The sequence below is a fragment of the Chiroxiphia lanceolata genome, chromosome 1 (assembly GCF_009829145.1).
Source record: "Chiroxiphia lanceolata isolate bChiLan1 chromosome 1, bChiLan1.pri, whole genome shotgun sequence".
Taxonomy (NCBI): Eukaryota; Metazoa; Chordata; class Aves; order Passeriformes; family Pipridae; genus Chiroxiphia; species Chiroxiphia lanceolata.
The window spans coordinates 43,522,961-43,545,525 of NC_045637.1; the positions used below are offsets into that span (position 1 = coordinate 43,522,961).

The 22,565-nt window shown below is 38.0% G+C and overlaps 1 protein-coding gene across 1 annotated transcript in view; it reads right to left on the bottom strand.

Annotated features, from left to right (window-relative positions):
* SPIDR (scaffold protein involved in DNA repair) overlaps positions 1-22,565 on the bottom strand; it is a 198,626-nt gene that overhangs the window by 52,281 nt on the left and 123,780 nt on the right. Inside the window, 2 exon segments of the mRNA XM_032682155.1 lie at positions 14,291-14,541; positions 16,362-16,572. Of these exon segments, the coding sequence (XP_032538046.1) occupies positions 14,291-14,541; positions 16,362-16,572 (462 nt within the window).

Sequence of the window (22,565 nt, forward strand, 5' to 3'; positions counted from 1 at the left end):
GCTTTTAAATGTGGGTGATTGAGAAAATGGGACTTGTCTGGTGGAGGAAACTGGTAGTTAAAGGTCACTGATAACTGGGGGGAAAAAAAGGGCGTAATTCAGATATTGTCAGCCACTGGTATATAGACACAGTTTCCACTTGACAGTTTTCAACGCTCAACATGAAGTGACGATAGATTTATAGACATTGTAACTTTAATTTTAGCAGAGACCACCAATTCAGATTATTAATTGATGGAATTAATTATAATGCTGGAATATTAACTCAGCATTTCCAAATAAAAACAGAAATGAAAATCTGTTAAATGGCACTAAATGAACAATAATTTTTTTTCACTTTTCTGCCATAAGGTACATGTACCAATTATCACAGAATGTCTAGAAACCTTAATCAGGTTCATACCCCATCAGACTGGGCACATGAGATATGCAGCAGTTAGCTTAGTGCTCACATGCTTTAGCAATTTTTAACAGATGGATGAAAAAAATGTGTGTGTGTGTGTGTGTGTGTGAACAATGGGTCATGTAAATAATCTACAGAAATCAGTGTTAATTTTTTCTGCTGTCTTTTATCTTTATTGTAGTGAGTTGTACTGAGTAGGAATGAATTTCCCAAATATACCAACAAGGTCTCCAATTCCAGTATCTCCTTAAAGCTCCCTCTTCTTCAGCATCCATTCCATTTGTACATTTGAACCTCAAGACAATGGTTTCTTTTTTTCAAGTTGGCAAAACAATTATTTCTCAAATATGAAATATACTAACATAATACAGATATATACAGAGAGAGAAAAGATGCATTAAGCTATTTTGCAAAGGGGCCAAGAGAAGGGAGTTTTCTGGCAATTACTCAGTATATGGAGTGAGGTATATAGTGAATAGATTAGATAAAATTAGTAGTTGTCAACCCAGTACTGCCTGATGACAGAAATTACAGCTTTATCTTTCTCTTATCCCTGCCTCCCACATATCATGTGCCTCATTAGGATCCTATGGACAGAACACACAAGAAAAAGACCATTCTCAAGCAATTAGGAAAAAAAATCCAAAAATAACTATAAAATCTCCTGCCAGATTTAGTAAAAAATATTTCACTTGGTTGCAGGATATAATTATGTACTAACCTGGACTATCAGAGCATTCGAGGAATGGCAAAATCCAAGGTGTAACTGAGTGCCCTGCTAGGGTTAAAAATGCCTCTTTGCCTTCAAACACGTGTTCTTTGAATGTTGGGAAAGCTAGCCATAAATTAAAACGAAAAATTAAAGACAATCGGCAACTGACTCAGGGAAAGGACTGGGCAGTCAAGATGTGGCTATGTTAAATTTGGCTGTGTTCAGTTAGATGACACAGAAATATGGACTTTGAGAAAACAGTAAAACACCTTTGCCAACTGTTTAGAGGAGAAAGACGTTGCTTTTTAGGCTACAGGGTCCTGTAACACAGTATCTGATGCACTGATCTATGACCACAGTATCCAAAGCCAGCAGCACGATGCTGATGGTCCCAGACATCTTCTGGGAAAACTCGGTTGGGCAAAACTGTTTTTCCCAATTATCCACATTCCTCCATTCTAAGTTCTTGCGCAGAGGTTTTTGTTTCAGTCACAAGGGCATGAGGAACAAATGAGCAAGGACCCTGAATGGCAGAACAGTCAGTTCAAAACAAGCCCAAGGGCCGGCAAGTGATGACACCGAATAGGTCATTTCCTTGTACATAAGAAAAAAACCTGCTTACGAAGCATTTAGTAGAATAGTAAATATGAGCAAAAATGTTTTCCCTCAGATCACAGTGAGCAAGTTTCCAGCACATTTACCAAATGGTGCAAAACATTCCAGCACAATTTTGCTGGTTTGCATTAAAAGGAAGAATGCAGGCACATCAAAGCTTGACTTTGCCCCTAAGAAATTATTCTTCTGGTCCTCAAAAGAGCAGCTGACTTTGAAATTGGAGTGAACTGAGCCTTGATCACATTTGTAAAGGTAATACAGAACCAAATCACAGAACAGGATCTGTAGGGAAGTCTAGATACTGCAGATGTAAATTTTCCCACCTGTATTTGGAGGTTAGGGCTGTAGGCACTGAACACGCATAATTCATGAGCTTCCACAGTCTCACAGAGCTTTCAAGAGCTTGTCACATTCTTTTCAAGTGGATCATTAAGGGTGGTGTACCTAAATGGATGGGTGGAGGAAATTTATCTGAACAGAAGATTAGAAGTGATTCAATTTTGGGAGATAACCTGACTTTTTGTCTTGGTAAGACTACAGTTCAGCCATGTGAGTTGACATTGGCATCTGGGGCTACTCAGCAGTTTCACACACAGATACTGTTGTGCAGATGAAAAAGAATAGCATTATAAAGCTTATTTTTGTAAACCATAAAGGTAAAATTTTGACATGATGATGGCTGATGTAATCAACGCTTTCATGAGGAGGTTAGGATTAAAGAGGCAAACTTAAGCTTTTTACAATGAACTTTTTGAATTCCTCTTGACTGCAGTAGTTTATCACTGACAACTGGTGGGACTGTGACAAAGATAACAGAATGGAAATTCAAGCTGAGACCATTTTACAAAGGCTCAGGAATCTTCTCTACACTGCAAGTAGAGGCAAAAGACCTGAGAAGAAGAGGAACAGAAATAATGGTCTTCAGTTCAATCTACCTTCCTCAGGAGAAGACAACTTGAGAGAAACCAGTGCTGAAACTTTCCATTTCAAAGCTTTAACTATTAAAATGAGTAAATTAGCTGTGAGAAAGCACTAAATTCATTCCACACATTCTATGGAAATCCTGCAAAGCAGGGTATAGACAAAATTTCCTACTTTTTCTTTAGGTACCTCTGTGGTTGTCTGGATGAATAGAGCTGTCAGAATTACTTGGGGAATGCTGACTGACCAGGAAAGGAAATTGTCATATTGACGCAAATACCAGAGACCATGGTGCTTGTCACACTGGAGCTCTAAAAACAACACTTCTTGTGCCTTCCTCATTCTCTGTTTTGCAGTTGCTTTTGTTATTTATTTTTAAATACCCTTCTGACTAACTAGCTTCCAGAAGGAGAGGTGAAAAAAACCCCAAAAAAGCAAGAACTGGGAGAAACCAGAGAAGGACAGCTGAGCCATCAATTCCTCTAGGCCAAACCCTTAGGTCCAATTCACCCTGTGCTACTGCCAGCTACTTACATCATTCACAGCAAAAAATTTAACAGTCCAAACTAGTGTGTTTGAGACTTGCAGGAATACTGCTTATTCCCAATATATCCTAAAAGCTAAATAGAAAATACTTTTAGTATCTGCATAGCTGCAGAGCATTATTTACATAGAACAGCTTTTAAACAAGCAATAAGCCATTTAAAGATGGAAATCTCATCATCTGATACACTAAAAAGTTTTTACACAAAATCCTCTTGAATCCTGGAAAATTTGTTCATTAAAAAGGTGCGTGCTGTTCTAATATATATCCTATGTCAGCACAAACAGCCTCCATGTAAACACACAGCCGTGAGTACCATGAGTAACAACTCTGTTTCCATCAGAAGCCCTTTATCCTGCGTAAGAGGACTGCACGCTAATAGATGTCCTAGGCTAATGCTAACTAGCTACAGCTGGCTCACAGCTATAAAAAGCATTAATGAAAACATAAATACTAACTTCTCCACTTCCCTCAGCCCGTACGTCAGGGCTGCGCAAAGGCATCGCTTTCCAAGAGGTCTGTGTGAATGAACTGGCTGCTCTGAACCAGCTCGCTCTGGTTCTCCAAAGTTTGTTTACTGAACAGTGTGTGCAGAGACACACTGAGCATGGGGGACGCAGGGGGAGAGACAAACCACGTGCCGCCACGCTCGCCCGGCAAACCCTCCCGCAACCCGGAGCCCTGGGCTTCTAGTGATGGCTTGGAGAAAGGGAGGAAATATCTGTTAACCAAGGGACTGACCTACAGGCATAAAAATGTCAGTGTGCACTGATGCTGAACGCAGCCCGACTCTTACAGTATAATCCTGTGTTTTGCTGTAATATTACTTTGCTTTGCTGTCACAGATTCGGTTATAATAAATAATGCAATCAGTGACATATATGGAGCAGAGAAACTACAGTTTATACTTGAGAGTTCTGCGCGCTCTCAAAACTTACTACAGTACTTACATTTTTATTAAGCCAAATATAAAAAAAACTGCAGAAAAAAAGAAAGATACGTGGGTTTATCCAGTACATATACTGAAAAGGAAAAAAGCATCTATTTCTATTCCCTGGAAAAAAAGGATGCACGCAACTCAGGGTTGCAAACTCAGACCAAAACATCAGGATACTGAAGTGCTATGACAAGCAGAAATTTTTATTCACCCACGCTGCGCACACAAAAAAATCTTCATTATTCTTTGACTACTGGCCTGTTCATCTGCTCTTTAAAATAATTGGGTTTATTGTGAAAGTGGTTACTTTGTCACCGTCTGCTCCTACGGATTTCAGCAGGTGACCTCAGGCACACATAAACCCTTCAGGTCTTTGCAGGCAGGCCAGGCGTGCTGGCCACTGTGCCAGGCTAATCACAATTCTGAACTGGTAAGTAAGAATCATACTGAGCTTTTTTTTAAATTTTTATTTTTTTAAAGAAAATCCATTTATACACAAGATTGAACTGAAAATTTGAGATTCTTCACTGAAAAGGTTTGGAAACACTCAAAAGTACATTCATTAAAAAAAAAAAGTATCTTATTTCCAAATATCATGATTCTTAATTTTCATAATTTTGTTCGACGCATGACTTTTTAATTTCCTCTGATTTGCACTACCCAAGCAGCAACTGCAACCAGGCACGCCAAATCCAGCTTCCATGTGTTCAGTGGGGATCAAACAAATCATAGAACAGAACCTACTTGTCTATGCAGGAGTTTTCCAAACCTAGCATACAGATGTTATCCAACAAGGCGCAACCCTTGCAAGCATTTAAAAAGAAATTATCCGATTGCAGTTTGTTGATTTGCTAAGGTTGCAAACATCTAAACTGGACGTGACATCTCATTTTGCTTTGAGTTCTCCCGCTTCTTGTCAGTACATATAACTGGGTTTCCAACCAATTTCTTAAAAATCCACAACCTTCCCACATGCACTGTTGAAATGGAAACAGCCTGAGAATCACTGATTTTCCTGACTGTTGATGCATCCACATCAAATACCTCTTCTCTCAGGATGTTATTGCTACAATTCTCCTCCAAACCCTGGCAGTCCAAATATGAATGATGACTCAGATACATAGAAGCACCAAGGTATAGATGAGCTCCTATCACAGATATTTTTAATCATGACTAAACAGCTCAGAGTGCAGCAAGAAAGTTTTGGCAGTTTTCAGCTCCCTTGGAAAGGAAATATCCACTTACCATTAAATTAAATAGAAATAAAGACACTAAAAACATTTTTGCACTGAGTGTCTTTGCTAACATGCTCTCCCACGTTCCACTTACATTATGTTAATATGGTCAGTTAATTTATAGCTCCATACTGAAGATGTTGACATCTTCCAATCAAATTTGTTTCCTTGTACATTTTTCCTCATTTCAAACAGAACTTACAAATTTTGGCATTTGTTCAGAGGCAGTGGAAAATGCATAATCCCATTGTTACAGGACAAAGACAAGAACATCTGTAGTTGTCATGACTAGATCATATTTGAATTCAATAGTGGGGAAAGCTGCTGCCCCAGAGAGGAAATCTACAGGAACTAAGTAGGTTCAAGAGAAAATAAAGAGCAGACAGAAAGGTAATTTGCACAAAATGATATTCTAATACCTTATGACCACTTTAATAGTCCTCATACGAGAACCTCAGTTCCACACATTACTTCCTCCTTCCACAACCTACTACACACTCCCGCACTTGGAACTCTTCTTCCATGATCCCAGCTACACTTCCCACCTCTGCAAAGCTGGGACTCCAGTGCAATCTCTTACCTCACCTCACTAATGTTGCATTCCTTGCAGATTCCCTGTTCCCTCACTCAGAAAGAGAAGTGAATATCTCCTTGCCGGTGGAGTTCCTGCATCATGTGCTGAACCAGGACCACAACTTCCTAGTTGCGGCAGGGACCATATTCCACCTGCCAGGCAGGCAGGCCCAAGCATGTGGCTGCCCTTAGTCTGGAACAATTGGGAAACTACTGAGAGATACGGAATAATTTCATACTTTTATAATTGCCATCTTCCTGGGTAAAATTAATGATGCTGTACAGGAGAAAACAAAATAACAAATAACAAAATCCTGTTATCATGTGATACTGAATGAAACAGAGCCCACAACACAAATACGACCAAAAATTACACTCCACAATTTCATGACATCACTCTTGGTCTATTTAATAATAGAACCATAAAGTGGTTAGGGTTAGAAGGGACCTTAAAATCACCTACTTCTAACTCCCTGCCATGGGCAGGAACACCTTCCACTAGACCAGGCTATTCACAGCCCCATCCAGCCCGGTCTTGAACACTTCTAGGGATGGGGAGTCCACAATCTCTCTGGGCAACCTGCTCCAGTGCCTCACCACTCCTATATTAAAAATTTTTTTCTTAATATCTAATCAAAATCTACCCTCCTTCAACTTAAGGTCGTTCCCCCTTATCCCATCACTACATGCCCTTGTAAAAAGTCCCTCTCCAGTTCTCTGGGAGGCCCCCTTAGGTACTGGAAGGCTGCTCTAAGGTCTAGCCTAGAAGGCTGTGGGGAAACAGCTCCAACTCTCTCAGCCTGTCAAATGTGAAACATCTCTGAAAAATATTTTGTATTAAAGCCTATCCTTAGGCATTTGTAAAGCATGTTGTCCAGAGCAGTTCACACTGCATTCAAACACACACCTCAAACTGAGTATCTAAATTCAGCGAGTTACAAAACCATTTTGAACATACACGTGTATGTATGAGGTGAATTATTCCTTTCTTTTCTCACTGTAGGACTAAAATTACAAAAATAACTAAATCTCTCTTAACTGCTAATCCACTCAAATCCTTACACTGTGAAATGTAATATACAGTAAGTTCATCCCAGGCCTTTGCTCATCACTTTTCTCATTTGAGGAGTATGTTCTTCTCCAAAACCTGTGAAGTCCCCTTTAGCCAAAGAGGGGGTTGAGGCATTAACTAAAATGCATTTGAGGATCTCAGGGCAGCCTGTAGCAGATCCCTACCCAGTGTGATGCTGTTGATTGCCTTTAGCTGTGAGAAATGGAACAAAACTAGCAGGCACTGCCACCCGTTAGGACTGATATATGAACATAAGATAACTTGTTATATTTATAAGTTGCATATCAATTTTAAACCACAATGCTTACTGAAAGAACTAATTAAGATTGTCTTCTGTGAGGAGCTTTGTTTTATTTGCATTGTTTGCTGTATATTCATCTTTTGCACTTTACAAAATAAAGTGTATAAAAGCTTAAGATACAGATGTCCAGGCCTATGTTTCAGCAATATTGTCCCTTTCAAAGTCTGTCTTGTCTTAATTGGTAGAGTGTGCCCAAAATTTTAAAGCTGCATAGGATTGTGTATTCCTGATTCTTTGGGACATAAGACCTCCTTCTTCCCAAAAGAATATGAGTATGTTCATAACACCTTTCAAAGGAGTATTGATTTCTTATATCAAACAGAAGCTTTTACAAAGCTGACAACAGAAAGTTATTTCTAAGAATCTTCCTTTTTGGAAAACTGCTGTCATATAAAATCTGTGCTAATGTTTCTGTGCACATCCACTATTTATGCAGATACTTAAGGCTATGAATACAAAGACTGTTTACCTGCCCAAGCTGCACAGAAATTATGTGCAATATTTGGATGGTTAAATTTCTCTCCCAACTGTTAACTCACCATGTGTCCATCCAGGCATTTATGACATTTCTCACTGCTCATGGTCCTTGCCTTTGGTGCAATGGTAGAAGGAAAACAAATTCCAGAGGCACAATCTGACTTTTACAAAGGTTTTGGAGAGCTTCAGCATGACTACATCTAGGTCAGGACTGAAGTCATGTAGTCAGTGAAAGGTAGGCGTGTAAAACACATATGGAAAATTTCTGCTCTCAGTTCTGTCAACCACATAACTTTCAGAGATACAAAAATTCAAGGGGAAGAAAGGTCAAAACCAAGGGTAAGATTCCATACCTTTTATATAGGCCATCTTAGAATAATTCTTGACACATAATAAGTGCTGGAAAATTACTATTTCTGGTTTAAACCAGACAATGTACTGTTTTAAACATGCCTTGATCGTGGCTGTAGGGCTGGAAAATTACCTTTTCAAATTGTTTACTTTCTTCTCCCTAGACTGGTCTCTACTGTAGGATAACATACAGGAGAACCACATCACTCTTCCTACTCCCCCCATTTACATAGTGCCTTGAAAACAACTAATTGGGTGAATATAGCCATAAAGCCAACAGCAGTGGGAAATGAGGCATTCAGGTGCAATAAAGCTTCATTTCCAAAAAAAATTCAGAAGATGAAGATACAGCAAACAATGCAATAAAACAAAGCTCCTCAGAGAAGATAATCTTAATTAGTTCTTTCAGTAAGCTTTCTAAAGCCCTACACGCAGTCATCAGATGTGGGAGGTGTGAAATGGTATATTTACAAGGTAAGTGGTGGGGAACACACAACTCTACATAATGATGCTTCTATACCACTTATATATATGTGTCTCTGTGCTATTTACAGATCTCTGCAATTTCTCTGTCATCGAGAATACATTAGTTAGTAGAGTTACCCCTCCTTCTTGATGAAAAAAAAGTCTTTGGGGGGTGTGTGCGACTGTCTTCTGTGAACACGTGGATGTTTTACTGATCAGTCTAAGCACTTGAGTATGGAGGAAATACAAGCAATCAGTGTTTCCTTTTTGCTAGATGCATACAGGAGCCTGCACACAGTGTTGGTCATCTGACAGTTGTTTTCTGTTCCTGTCCATTTGCTTTCCAAAGAGACTGAATCCTTGTCACACTTGTGGTCTATGCTGGCTATCGTCTGCTTGAGCCTCTTTTCCGTATCAGCAGTTTATATCACTGCCCTGACATATTTTAGAACAACAGCAAATTGTTAATTGCCTGTGCACAGTGCAGGGCCGAAAAATGGCAGTGAACGCTGAGGGGTCCTTTTTTTTTATCTGTGCAGAGTATATCAGATAACAGTGCTTTCACCTTGCCCCTGGACAAAATAAGATTATGTAAATATTTAGCACTGAAAAATAAACGTTAATGTCAAATTAACAAATTGTTGTACTACAGCGGCACTGGAAGAAGCCCAAGTTCCATCTATCCATCTGCAGCAACATCAGCAGCAGGGAAAACAGACTTTCATAGCTATCCAGGCAACAACACGGGGAAGCTACAGTGTTAACTATATAATACAAATTAAAGTCTTAGATGGACAGTGTGATACAAATGCTGTTTTTCCAATAGTCTTTTGTTCTTACTCTCTGTTTTGGTGGCTCCGGTTTGAGAATTACAAATAGAACAGGGTGGAGGCAAAAGAGAGTCTTTACTGTGAATAAAAAAGGGAGAAAAAAAGAGAGTTCAAAGTAGAAACTAGTTACTAGACCTTGAACCACAGCTATTAGGAGAACTATTACAAGTCTGTCAAGGAGCAATTAGACTACTTTGCAAGAATATTAAGAGCACATATCTTCACAGAGAAGGATCTGAAAAAGGGAAATCAGAGAAACCTTTTACTTTATGGAGTACTGCCTACTGCATTTCAGTTACTTATTTCCTGTTTATTTTCCACTTGAAAAATCGCATCCAGAAACATAATGTAATTTTTAAAAACTTGCATTTATGACCATTCAATTTCAAATGTTTTGTTGAAAAAAAACACAAAAAACAAATGGAATGCTGTAAACAAATTTAAGTCAGCCACAAAAAAACATTCTGACAGATGTTAGCATCTGTGAACATGGATCTTTCATGACAGTTCTTTCCAATCTGGGCTCTTTTCAAATAAGAAGACCTCTAAAATTTTTTGTTGTTGTTATTTCAATATGCTTTACAGAATTCAAAGTAGGTTTTCCATACCAGAAGGACAACTTTTCAATATATCGGTCCATCTACTTGGAATGCTAGCTGCAGCACCTGACACTCAACTTTCAGTTGTGTATGCTGCCAGACAGGTTAACCCATTGACTGGATCTGCATTAAGATAAACAGCAAATATCATTGGATGAAGAAAAAAAGGGTATAAAAGGAAATCCAACTTTGAAATTAATTAGTTTCACGGGATTATCACTTGCCAATAAAACTGTTTTACACAGAATTACGTATGAACAGGCTACTCAGAAACTTGCAACAACTCGCTAGACTACAATGAATTACAGCAATTGACTATCATGTTTCTCGGGGCCTGCTCAGAAAGAGAAATATGATTTTCCTCATTTCTATTTCTTCCAGCCACTCAAACAAATCCTCAGCTCTTCTAAATATTTTGCTCCCCAAGGGTCCTGTTTGCATGGTGGCAGACCTTTCCACTGCTCTATGATCTGGCAAATGGCAAACAAAATAAAGAGAAAAATCGAAAGAACTATCAATGACTAGCACATAGATGCAGATCACACTAATTTTCAAAGTAAATGCACTGTCTTTCTTTTATTCTAGGAATAGAAAGTTATAGTAGGCTGGAATGCTAATATTCAGGTAGGAAATAGGTCAAAACATGCCAAGAGAAGTGAATGGAAAATTTGTCTAGTTACACACAGATTTTAAAATGCGAATTCACAGCTACAGCTAGCATTGTTTTCTACCAGCAGTGGTTAGCTTTTCGTTCTTGACAACACCCTTTTCTGTCCAGCCTCCTCACCCAAATCTTCTGAGTGCTCTGACCAGTTTAACTGCCTAATAATTCTAAAAATGCAACTATTTTTGTTACACTGACTACTACACAACCAGCCTTGTCCTTTAAGGCACAAAACTGACCAGCTCTATTTTTTACTAAACTCACGTGGCCCGCTCAAAACAAACAGATACTGGCAGGAGCAAAATCCAAATTATACACTGCTTTATCCCAGGAACACAAAGTACAAGGCCGACGCAGTGAGTCAGACACCTCAGCGCCAGTGAGCTCCTCAGGTTGACAGGAGTCTCTCTGGGATCCTCCTAAGCCAGGACTTTTTAAAAAAGAGTCAAAATAACTGGGTTTAGAAAAACATGTGTTGTGTCATTAGCAAAAGTATCTTTCTCATCAGACGGGGAAAAGGCAGCAAAAAGTATGCCAGGAATGCTGGAAATGGGCAGACAGTCACAGGGAGTCATATTTTCTTCTGTTTTTTTTTTTTTTTTCCCCATGAATCTCCTTCAGCATGAAAAGTCCATTTGCGAGAGCAGTTAATACTGGGGGGAAAGGCAGATGATTTGACAATAATACAGGGAATGTGGGACCAATTTATGTATAGCAGAAACTAGAGAACTTCTCAGTTTCTGCAATGATTTCTCAGTTTCTTTTGAAAATGCTCTGAACCGTTCAGCTAAACCGAGTTTAACCCCTCAGACATATCCATTTGTTTATCAGTAAAAGGCTGTATTCTATATATGTGTATTTATGAGAAAAAGCTAGAGGCAGCATCATAATTTCTATGCTTCTAAGCTGTTAGTTTTAACCTACTAAATGAATCCATTTCCTTCCAATCAAAATAGAGGTTTCTCCTACAATTTGCCAGTCTCTTACTAGAAACTGGATGCCTTGAACCAAATGCATTACTTCCCCTGCTCCACATTTAATTTCATGCTTCTTTTCAGCTTATTGTGCTTTTTATGCTTCCCTGTGACAACAGCATCTAGGTTATTATGAAGTGCTACAAGAGAAGATATACAATAAAACAGCCTGTCGAAAATACTAATCAATTAACTATTAATGTACCTTGATATCTAATTAGAAACTTTTGTTTGTGAAACAATGCAGAACCTAACTCATCTTGCCTCATAATATACAAACCTTGCTTTCATGGCAGTTTTCCTTTACAGAAGAAAGTTTAAAAAGAAAAAAAGACAGCTTGGCTTCTTAATTACAAAAGAAAAAGCCATCAGTTGGTTCAAAGGACTGCCAGAGGGCGTTGGACCCTTTTGCTCACTATCAGGTGACAGACAGAGACATTTTTGATAGAGGAGAAAAGTCTCATGTGGATGTTTATCAGCCATGGAAACAGCAGCTGATAAAGCAGTGTGAGGTGTTTTCCATTCCTCAGTCTGTAAAAGAAGTGCTAGTTCTCTTCTTTGCAAAAGAGAAAGTGGGTTGATTTTTCTTTTCAGGATCTAAAACAGCCTGATAGCTGTGAACAACAACAAACAAGTTGTTTTCTGAGCTTGAACATCTATAAAATTTGAGGAACTTCTAAGAGACCAGTCTAGCAACTGCACCTGAGAATACCCAGCTACAGCATGTTTTCAGAAGCAACGGGCTCTCATTTTTTTTTAATTTCATGTTTGACATAAGAAGTGCAATCTGAGATTTCTGTTTTCTTTCACCCCATTCCTGTGAAGGGTGTGGGCCTCAGGCAGGTTAACTATCTCAAATTGAGTGATTGTAAGTGTACTTTTGGTTAAAAGTTGGAAATAAAATACAGAGACAGTATTATCATTTGAACTGAGGTAGAATTGATGTTAAAAATCACCTTGAATAACGGTCTGTCAGCTGCTCTGACTTTTGATCAAATGTGGCCCTCTGGAAGAAAATCTAAACAGAGCAATACTGTCCTCAAAACCACATATTGATGTAGGGCTGGTAAAGTACTTTTTCTCTCACATATATGCATTATAGCAAGAATGAATTAAGTACATAGCAATGACTTCACACAACAAGATGTATCTTTTTAAAAAATAATGCAAGTTAAGTTCCATATAACTCTTATATTTAAAGGAGCTTCTTAAAAATGTTGGGGACAATGTTGATAATTACTTTCCCGTGGGTGATGACTGAGCTTACATTTTAGGAAAGAATAATCTTCCTCAGTTCCTTCTAGAGGAATTTTATTGATCAATGAGTGCTGTAAATTATACATTGGCTTACAAGGTAGAAAGAATTGAGAGAATTCTATTATTTCAAAAGCTCAGGAAGGACCATTGAGCATGCCACTACCCACCAACAGGGTGGCTTAGAGGAACTCAAATTCTCCAAAACTTTGAAGAAACCCTTCAAAGCCTACTGCAAATTACATCTGGAGAGTTCTCAATGGGACCTGCTAAGCTAATTGCTCAACTCCATTCAGGTCCTAAAGTCTGCAGGAAGAGATGTTTCCTAATGTCCTGAAAGGCTGAACTTAGAAGCTTAATATAAGCACTGCCACTGCAACTCACTTTAATAATATCCTGAGTGAAAATAAAAGCTTATGTATCTTACATTTTCATTTTAAGCCAGCATTAACCAAAAGTTAGCACAAAACCAAAGGAAGAAAACGCAGTAATAGACACAGCTTTCTCAGATGCAGAGTTGCTGAGAAAGACTTTGAAATCAGTCTTTGGTCTCAAACCCTGAGGATCATAAAAGGAAAAGGAAAGGATTCAAAAGTTCAGTACTGGTCAGAAAGGAAAACTGTCTGCCATATCTTTTGTATTTAAGAAAACAAGATCCAGTTCTTGATTCACTACACTCTAAACAGACCAGTATTGGGATGCAAAGACTAAAACAGAAAAGGTTAAAACCACTGGTCCATAGGTTCTGTATGTAGGATTTCTGCATTAGTGTTAGTGTTTTGACACCACATTACCTTTTACTGCAGAGGAATTTAAGTGCGATGACCTGCAGATTTCCAGAAGTCAATGGGATCTTTTACCAGTGACTTCACAATGGAAGTGTACACCTATGTTTCTCTAATGGCATCTTGCAAAATCCTCATTTTAGAAAAGCCCTTCATTTCTCTATCTCTCTGTGTATTTCTCTTTTGTTTCAAAAGACGATTCTACGAGGATAAGTTACCAGCAGAGCATACCAGAGACTGAAACAGGCAAATGGGATGTAACGGCTATTCCGTGAAACTCAAGGAACAGTATAAGATGTTCATCGATGGTTTTAAGTTAACTTCCAATTACTTAATTTTCAATCTTCCTGTCATCTGTTGATGACATGAACTACAGACAGATCCTTCTCCTCTCTGGGTAGAACTACTGTCACAGTACACCTACTACAAAACTCCACCGCTTCCATCAACAGCCTTATGCCTTGCTGAGTGTGTTTATTCCCTACGAGTTGACAAGTGACGTTTCCAAACACCCTCTTTTTTGGTTTCTCATATATCACAGCCTCAACAGGAAAATTCCCATGCATCTTATTACTCACCTAACATTTGGTGGATCTGTATTCATGATGGGTGTTGCACAAAGAGGCTTGTTTCCTTGAATGTGGCTTCTGTAACCTTGTCTTGCAGGCAAACAGTACACCCTTTGGATAACAACTTGTACCTGTGCTTCTCTCCATGCCACTGCTCCTTGGCTTTCCACCATTTCAAGCAGAGAATCATTAAGAGCACTCAGTGCTAATGGATGTCGTTCCAAATCACAGTTGTTATGGATTTGTGGAGCATGAGCAACCTGGTGAAGGAAAACCCATCAACAGAAACATTCCTGGGAACCTTGAAACTGTGTGGAGCTAGAGAGGGAAACTTCAGCATGAAAAATCAAGTTGCAAGTGGAAAATCAGTTTCAAAATACTTAATGCTCCTAAAGTAACTTAGAGACCAGTGGCCAGTATTTATTGTGGATTTTTAATGAACACCCAAGAGAGTTTCATACACAATGCACTCCTGTATTTAACAGGTGCTCTAGAGCTAACTCAGTACATGAGAGATGAGATGACACCAGCAGGAAAACAGAACTGATATTAGTCCTTATGATTCTTCCCCTTGAATTTAGTTTCATTTTTAGTTCTTTGATGTTCTGTTCCTTTCTCTTTTAAAATAAAGAGTATAATCCATCTTGAATGCTTCTGGACTTTCAGATAAAGTTGTAAATGAACAGATGTCTAGTTCTGTAGACTAGTAAGTTAGTCATCAGACTTACACATTTCAATGGAAAATATTTCAATGTAAAAGAATTAGATGATTAATGAAAAGTAAAAATCTTCAAAGTACAAACCTTAATTTATTGGTTCACTACTTCCAAAACATATTTTATTAATAAAATCTTCCAAATTTTCAAAATAAATTTTATGAATGCGCCATTTTCCCTTAATGTAAATGAGAAATTTCGTTGATTTTATTTTTAAAATAAATCTCTCTTGGTAAAAATTGTACGCAAGTATAGACTAACACGGTCAATATTTATAGGTTCCTTCACAGCATGAGCCAAATTTCTATTTTCACAATGAACCCTGTTTTTATGAACAGCTGGGTGCCAAGAAAGATTTTCAGAGTATCACAGACTGTGCCATAAGTATTATAGACCAGTAAAGAAGGAGAATTTGCAATATTTAGAAGTAAATTGCGGTACAACACTACCCTTTATCTACAAAGAGGTTGCAATAAAACTTGTCTACTGAGTTTTAAATGAAGTGGTTTTGTTTCTTAGGAGCCATGAGAGGAACAAGTCATTGTTCTGGTTTTCAAATACCATAGTTGAAGCTTTTTACAAGTTAGAGTTGAAGCAAGAAAGGAGATTAGGATTTATGTAATTTTTTAATTCCCAGGCTTATAACGGGAATGATATATACGGCAAATATAAAATGTTGATATTCATTGTTCTTCAAACTTGTAGGGCCAAACTTCTCAAATATTAAGAATGATTTGGGTAGCCAATATAAAGCCTTTACAAGAGCCTTACTTTCAGAAAGTCCTGGCACAGGCTATTAAAAAAACAAATCCCTTAAAATACCTCAGCTTGTACAAGCACAACTAGGGAAATGCAGAGTCAGTAGTCATCTTAATACAAATAAAGTCAAAATAGGAAAGAAAAGAAATGAAGGGGTACGAAAGGGTGATGATGTTATCAATTGATTCTTTAAAGAAAGGATAGGATCAATTAGGAAATGAGTTAAGAAATATGAGTGGAAAAATGAAATGTTTGTTTAAAATACTATCTTGAGTGAGTTAGAAGAAAACAGATTTTATTTTTTAGTTATTCAGCCATAATGAGGAAGAGAAAAATCAATGAAAAACCAAGCTACAATTACTATTTAGAACAGTAGTGAGCCTTCAGCAAAATAACTTCACAGCAGTTCAGCATTTGGATGGACCAAAAGCCTCTGCTAAGAAAATATTATCAAAATAAACACCGCATATTATTCAGCCTTGTCTAAATGAAAGGGGAAACTGAAAAGGTCAGTAATGTAGAATTTTTGTTTTTCTGACCATTTCCAAACATCTGCTGACCAACTTCTTAACAAGTGCTAAAATTGCAAACCAAATGGACCTTACCCGATTATCTGAAGAATCCTGGTGTAACTCATCATCAAGGTCATCTAGTCTGAAGGTCTGTGCCAAAGATATAACATTCTTCCTGATAAGCATCTTTGTAAGACCACATGTCTTCTCTCTTGCTTCTGAATGTTCACTGAGTAGCACCTTCTGACTAAAGTAGGTATTCATGATAACAGGAATATCTGCATTTCTGAGAAGCAATTTTTGCCTGGAAAAAAATAATTTAAGTGGCATCAAATCCATGACAAGGTGGATAAGGACTTCTTTAAAACATGCATGTTGCATTGTATTTCTCTCCTCTTTTTTTCTGTCATTACCACTAAAACACTTCAAAGGTCTGTTATCAAAATTGTAAATAACTCACTCTATAGAAATAGTCAGCTTGGATCAGCCCTCCTATCTTACGCATAGCTCTGGGCTCCATAGTCCCTGGAGCTCCACTGCATCCAGGGACAACTTACACCTGGAAGCTGTTGAGCCCCATGAACCCTGTCTGGCTTCACATAAAGGCTGCTTGGTGTCCCTGCATTGTCAGCACAGAACCAAGAGCACCAGGAACGCCTGCATACAGTTACTGAGTTAAAAGCTGTGAACAAAAGACTAGTAGTCCTGCTCTATGTTAATTCAGAGCACTGGTTCTGGTGGACCCAGCCTGGCTCTTGCAGGACATCCCTCTCTGGTGAGTGCTTCCCACTGACACGAATCCATTCTCACTGCAGCCGGCAGCAAACTGCTCCTCCCTCCTCAATTTTTCTAAGTGCAAAATATGTTTTTCTTACGATATGCTGTATATTATCTTGCCTGTGTGTTTGCCGCTGTCATAAATGTGCTCTCCAAGATCCAGTTTTGGTTTCTAGCGCCAATGTAAATTCACTAACAGCTCCACATGCAGCAAGTTCTTGCCTAGCAGATTAAGGTAATGGTTGCAGAATCATTAAACACACAATCATTTCATGCCAAAGCATGTATTGATGTTGGGATTTTTTCTTACACTAGTATCACAGTTGTACATTTAGAAGTACACTTTTTATACTCACAGGATACAAAATCTAATGAAGTCAGCTAACAAAAACAACGAAGAATCTCATTTTCTACAGACCATCAAAACAAACCAAAATCCGCTTTATTGTAGTCTGTGTTTTTTACAATTAGATCTTTATCACCTGGGAGTAAGACAAGGCCTTCTGCCTTGGCAGCAAAGCTGAGCTGACCCAAGTTCAGTAGTAACCTCAGAACTTCAGTCTCTAGAATGCTCAGCAGTCATATTATAAAGCAAATTTCCACATCTATGACACTGTCCGTCAAAATGTAACCATGCAGAGTTAAAAAGCAAAACAAAACACTCAAAACCATTTATTTTTGATCTTAGTCCCTACAAGATCTTGACCATGGTCTGTTTTATAACTGACTCCTTCATTCTTCAGAGAGCAGATAGTTAAATGTATGACTGATGTATTCATATTTTCAAAGGCATAAAGAAGAGTTGCAGCAAGTTTTTAAATACAATCCCTGTTATTTTATAATTACGAAAATAAAGTAACAGCAAGATGATCTCTGCCTTTTAGGAAAAAAGTATATATTTAAAACCAAGCTTGTAACTTAGAACTATGAATCATACACATAAATTATGAAAAAGATGCGTTGCTTCTACGGTGAACATTCACAGAAGTTATGATTTGAAACAGAAAATGCATGAAAAGTTACAGCATATAACTAAGTCTTGAACTTCACCACAAAGAAGCCTTACTGCCATCTGAAAGCTCTCCAGTTTTCGGAGAGCAGCAGTACATCCCCCTAAGGGACACAGAGTCCCTTGACTCCAGATGAATCTGCTAACAAAGGTCCCAGTTAAGAGCATGACAGTAGCTCACAAGGCTGCCAAATTGACACCACCTGATAATTTCTGCATTATATGATTAAAACTGAGGAATCAGCTGGGTCAGCAAACTGAGAAATCTCCGATCTTATGAAATTTTTAACCCTATTTTTCTAGAGAACAAAAATGCATATAAAATTTACTACATATCTCAGAACAGTTTGGGCTGTCTTTATATGCAGATGTGTAATGAAAATTTTAGCACCTACTTTCTTGAGACGTCTGTGTTCAGACCCAAAGTAAACAGGAAATCTCTCTGAACACGAGATCGTTACGTCACTAATGTCAGAAGAATGTTTGCTTGATCTAAATCATCTCATTCTCTAAAAAAAATACTGACGTTAGTAGCAAATCATTTGCAGAAACTTTGAGGTTTATGGTTTTATTTTTATTTTCCTGTACAGGTATGTGATCTTTTTAAGGCAGGCAGGTTTTACTGATACCCAAATTACGTGTACCATGGTTTTGCTATGCCTATGCACTCCATACCTCGAGTACTTTCACAACCACCAAGAGCTTTTTTGATAAAGTACTCATTATTTCATCATATCTTTAAACAGGCAATGCATAAACTAAAGGCTATTTGGCATTTCCACAAAGCAAAAACAGGACATATATACACTTCCAGGAGAACCTCCCCATTTCTTATCTCTAAGTAGCTCACTAAAAACTCTCTGTAAGAAATAATTTGTTTTAGACCTGCATAGGTGTCCACAGACTTAGCAGTAACTCTTCAGCTAGGATAGAGGAATATTCACGTAAGTCTACTTAAATCTTCCCTATTTCTCAATGGACAGATTCTTCACAATGAAAAGAACCAGCAATAAATAGAAATAATAACTAATTTAAAAGAAAGAAAAAAGAAAAAAGTTTGTAATAGGCTCACTATTTTGTGTGCAGGTGGATGGCTAAATGGAAGTATGTTTTATATATAAAATACACACACACATATGTATAAAATAATGCATATTTTACATATAATATATGGAATAAAAGTATTGTTTATTATATTATTACCAAGTTATATATATATATATAGATATATATACATATTCTTCTGTGGGATGAGAATTTTTACTGTCATCACAGCAGAAATCTCTGCATTGCCACTGTATATTGCTCATATATTGTTCTCTTTGCAATAAAGGCAATCACGTTAGAGACACTTGTGTACCTGAATTCTTCCTGTCTGCTTGAAAGGTACAGACCAGAGCGAAGAAAGCCTATCATGCTGGAACAGTTAGGAAAAATGCCCCACTTATCCAAGCAATCCCTACATGTGTAGTCCCTGAGACATCATAACTGGTCCCCCCAAATTTCTGGATCTGTTCCAGCTGCATATTCTCTAAAGCCAGAAGTAACCCTACTCTAAAATACAAATACACTCTGTAGCATCCTCTTAACAGATAAAGTGTTAAATGGGCAATACAAGTCTTCTGTGACTTAAATTGCTTCCTTTCTATCTGCATCATTATATTTTAAAAGCTCGTTTTCAAAGAAAATCACACAGATGACGGAAAAAAAATAAAGCTCACTACAGATTATAAAACCCTTGGAAACCTTCTCTTGTACTCTCTGATTTTTCTCTTGCTCAGCAAATTATATTTAAAAGTTGGATTAGCAGTTGACTTCCCTAATAATTGCCTTTAGACCTTTGCAATGACCTGAAGTACAGACTGGGAACTCTTTATACTACAGGGCATTTTTTTTCTTGGTATGTAGACAATCAGCAATTGCCGTAACTGGTCACATGCTAAAGGAACATGAGGCAATAATGTTATTTTTTTTTATTTTTCAGCAGCAGCTTGCTTCTCTATCCAAGAATGTAGCTTGCTTTTTCTCTTCCTCCCTCCTACAATGAAATGGCTCTCTGGCCAAGTGGAAGCAGGACATTTCCTTGTCTACTTCTACGTTAATCGTGGTCTGTCACCATCTGAGATACGAAATGCTGCAGAACGTACGGCATAGCATGGGGTGAAGCAGCTGACGTTTCAACTTGAGGCAGGGTCTTAATCCTGCTGCCAAACAGTCGTCAGGTTTGCACTGTGGTCTGCCCTGCACAGCCCATCCGCAGCCAGCGAGTTGTGACTCTGTGGCAGCAGCGAGCTCACAAACCACACGCTTCCGCTCAGTTCTGCTGACATCAAACGGCGGTGCTGGTTCATGAACTCGAGAAGACTCGGGATCACTTTAAATAAGAGAACATATTTTTTTGTTTACTCTCTCTGGGTATTTTATTAGGCTTTTGTTTTTCTGGCTTTTTTTTTTTTTCCTCATGTAAAAGGTCTAGAGTATTTTTTTTGAAGACTACACTGCATTAACTGAACACTCTTAGCATTTCGGTGACCTACAACATGCACAAAACAGGCTATTTTCAAGTCTCAGAACAACAATGTCTGCGTAAAGAAGGTTTAACACCCACCAAGTAGCACACCAGTAGTACATGTAGCGTAAGAGCATGTGCCAGAGCCTTACACTGCTGCCCAGAAGCATGAGGAATCATTCCCCCACACTGGAGGACAGGAACAACATACAAGGCCCATCCTGACTTCCTAGGAATTGATTGTTTTATCCAGTGCTGAGGAAGTTGCTCATGCTGCATCGGGCTTGCAGTTGTGGGACATTTGCAATGTTCTATCTGTGAAAAATAGTTAACATGGGCAAGAAATGCCTGAGCATCGAGCTAATAATTAAAAACCAAAACACAAACCCAACCAAGTTCGGACAGATATCTGCCCACCTATCACTCAAGGACAGTAACTATCTTCTCAGTAGATAGCCCAAATCAAAAAGCCATTTGGAACAGATCTGCCTTCTGTCACGCCCAGAGACTGCCCAAACACAGAATTTTTATCCATGAGTGAGTAATCTCACCACTTGTGTGTGAGCCTCCATCAGTGTCATTTACCATCGCTTGAACAGTCTGTATGGACACTGTGATTCTGAGCTCACATTTTCATAATACAAATCTTCTTGCTGTGCCCCAACCTCAAAGATAGAAAACAAAAATCAGCTGGTATCTCTTTCTTTGAAATTATCTTATTCAAAGCAACAGATTATTGTGGTACAAATTCTCAAGGCTGATTTCTCCATGAAGAAATAATATTACTAACCATCTAGATCAATGTCCAAAGTCATATATGTCAAACATACAATTCTCAACTGTGTCAGGTTTCCAAAGAAATATAGCTTTGGCTCCTCAGAATGGCAGTTCTGCAGAAGATGTAACAATAAAAAGCTACTCAAGCTATGTCTAAAATGTCTACTTTTAAAGCATGATACATTTTATTTGTGAAGAGAATGGCTAGATATTTGCTTTGTTCCCCTACTGCAAGAATACTTCATCTGAGGTATCATTCCATGAATACAAGACACAAAGAAAAGAACACATAGCTATTAAATATATAGATTTGTTATAACTCAATCTGTTATCATTTGTCACTGAACCTTAAGTAAAAAGTAAATTAAGAAAATTAGTAAAACAACACAAGTAATGAAAAAAAATCTTTTCTATTGCAGTATAAGTTCTTTCTGCAAAATAACATTGTAGTTTTCAACAAAAATACTTGTACACCTAAGAAATCACTCCAGCAAAAAATTACAGTATACAAAGCCAACATTTTTATCACTGTATCATTTTACTAATTTCAAAGTAATCATATAAACTAACCACTGGCTTGCCATAGTGCTGCCTTTTGAAATATGACACCCTGTAGCAAGAAGAAAAGTTGTATGGAAATTTTCACATTTAAGAAGAGCTCTTCTATAAAAAGCTTGCGGTTAACATCAAGTACTATTATACCACACACCCAGTGCTCTCACCTCTGCAGGGAGCTGCACCATGTGCTAATTGAAGGAGACGTGCAGGTCTTCTGATGTAGGAAAGCACAGACGGATATCAAAGCAAATCTCATCCACCTCCAGGAAATTACTCTAATACCAGGCTTTACCAGAATTGGAAATTAGGGAAGTTTCTCAGAGCTATCCAGCCACTTATTTTGGCTGCGAAGAAAGCACCTGAAATTTCTAGCATTCTAGCCCCCAATTTATAATGACAAAGCTTAACCTTTGGCACCACCAAACACAAAATTCCCCTCACAGACTGTGCTTACGTACAAACTGGCATGGAAACAATCTCTTGAGCTTACTGGGGTAATACTTTAGAGAGAATTTGCTAAAAATATACTCCGACTGTGATGCTGAGATTTTTTTTAACACCTAAGTCAGACATGAAACAATTATTATTAAAAGAACTGCACACAATAAAGCACTAAATGAGAAAGTTGCTCCAAAAACAAAACAAAAACACTGCACCCACACAGTAT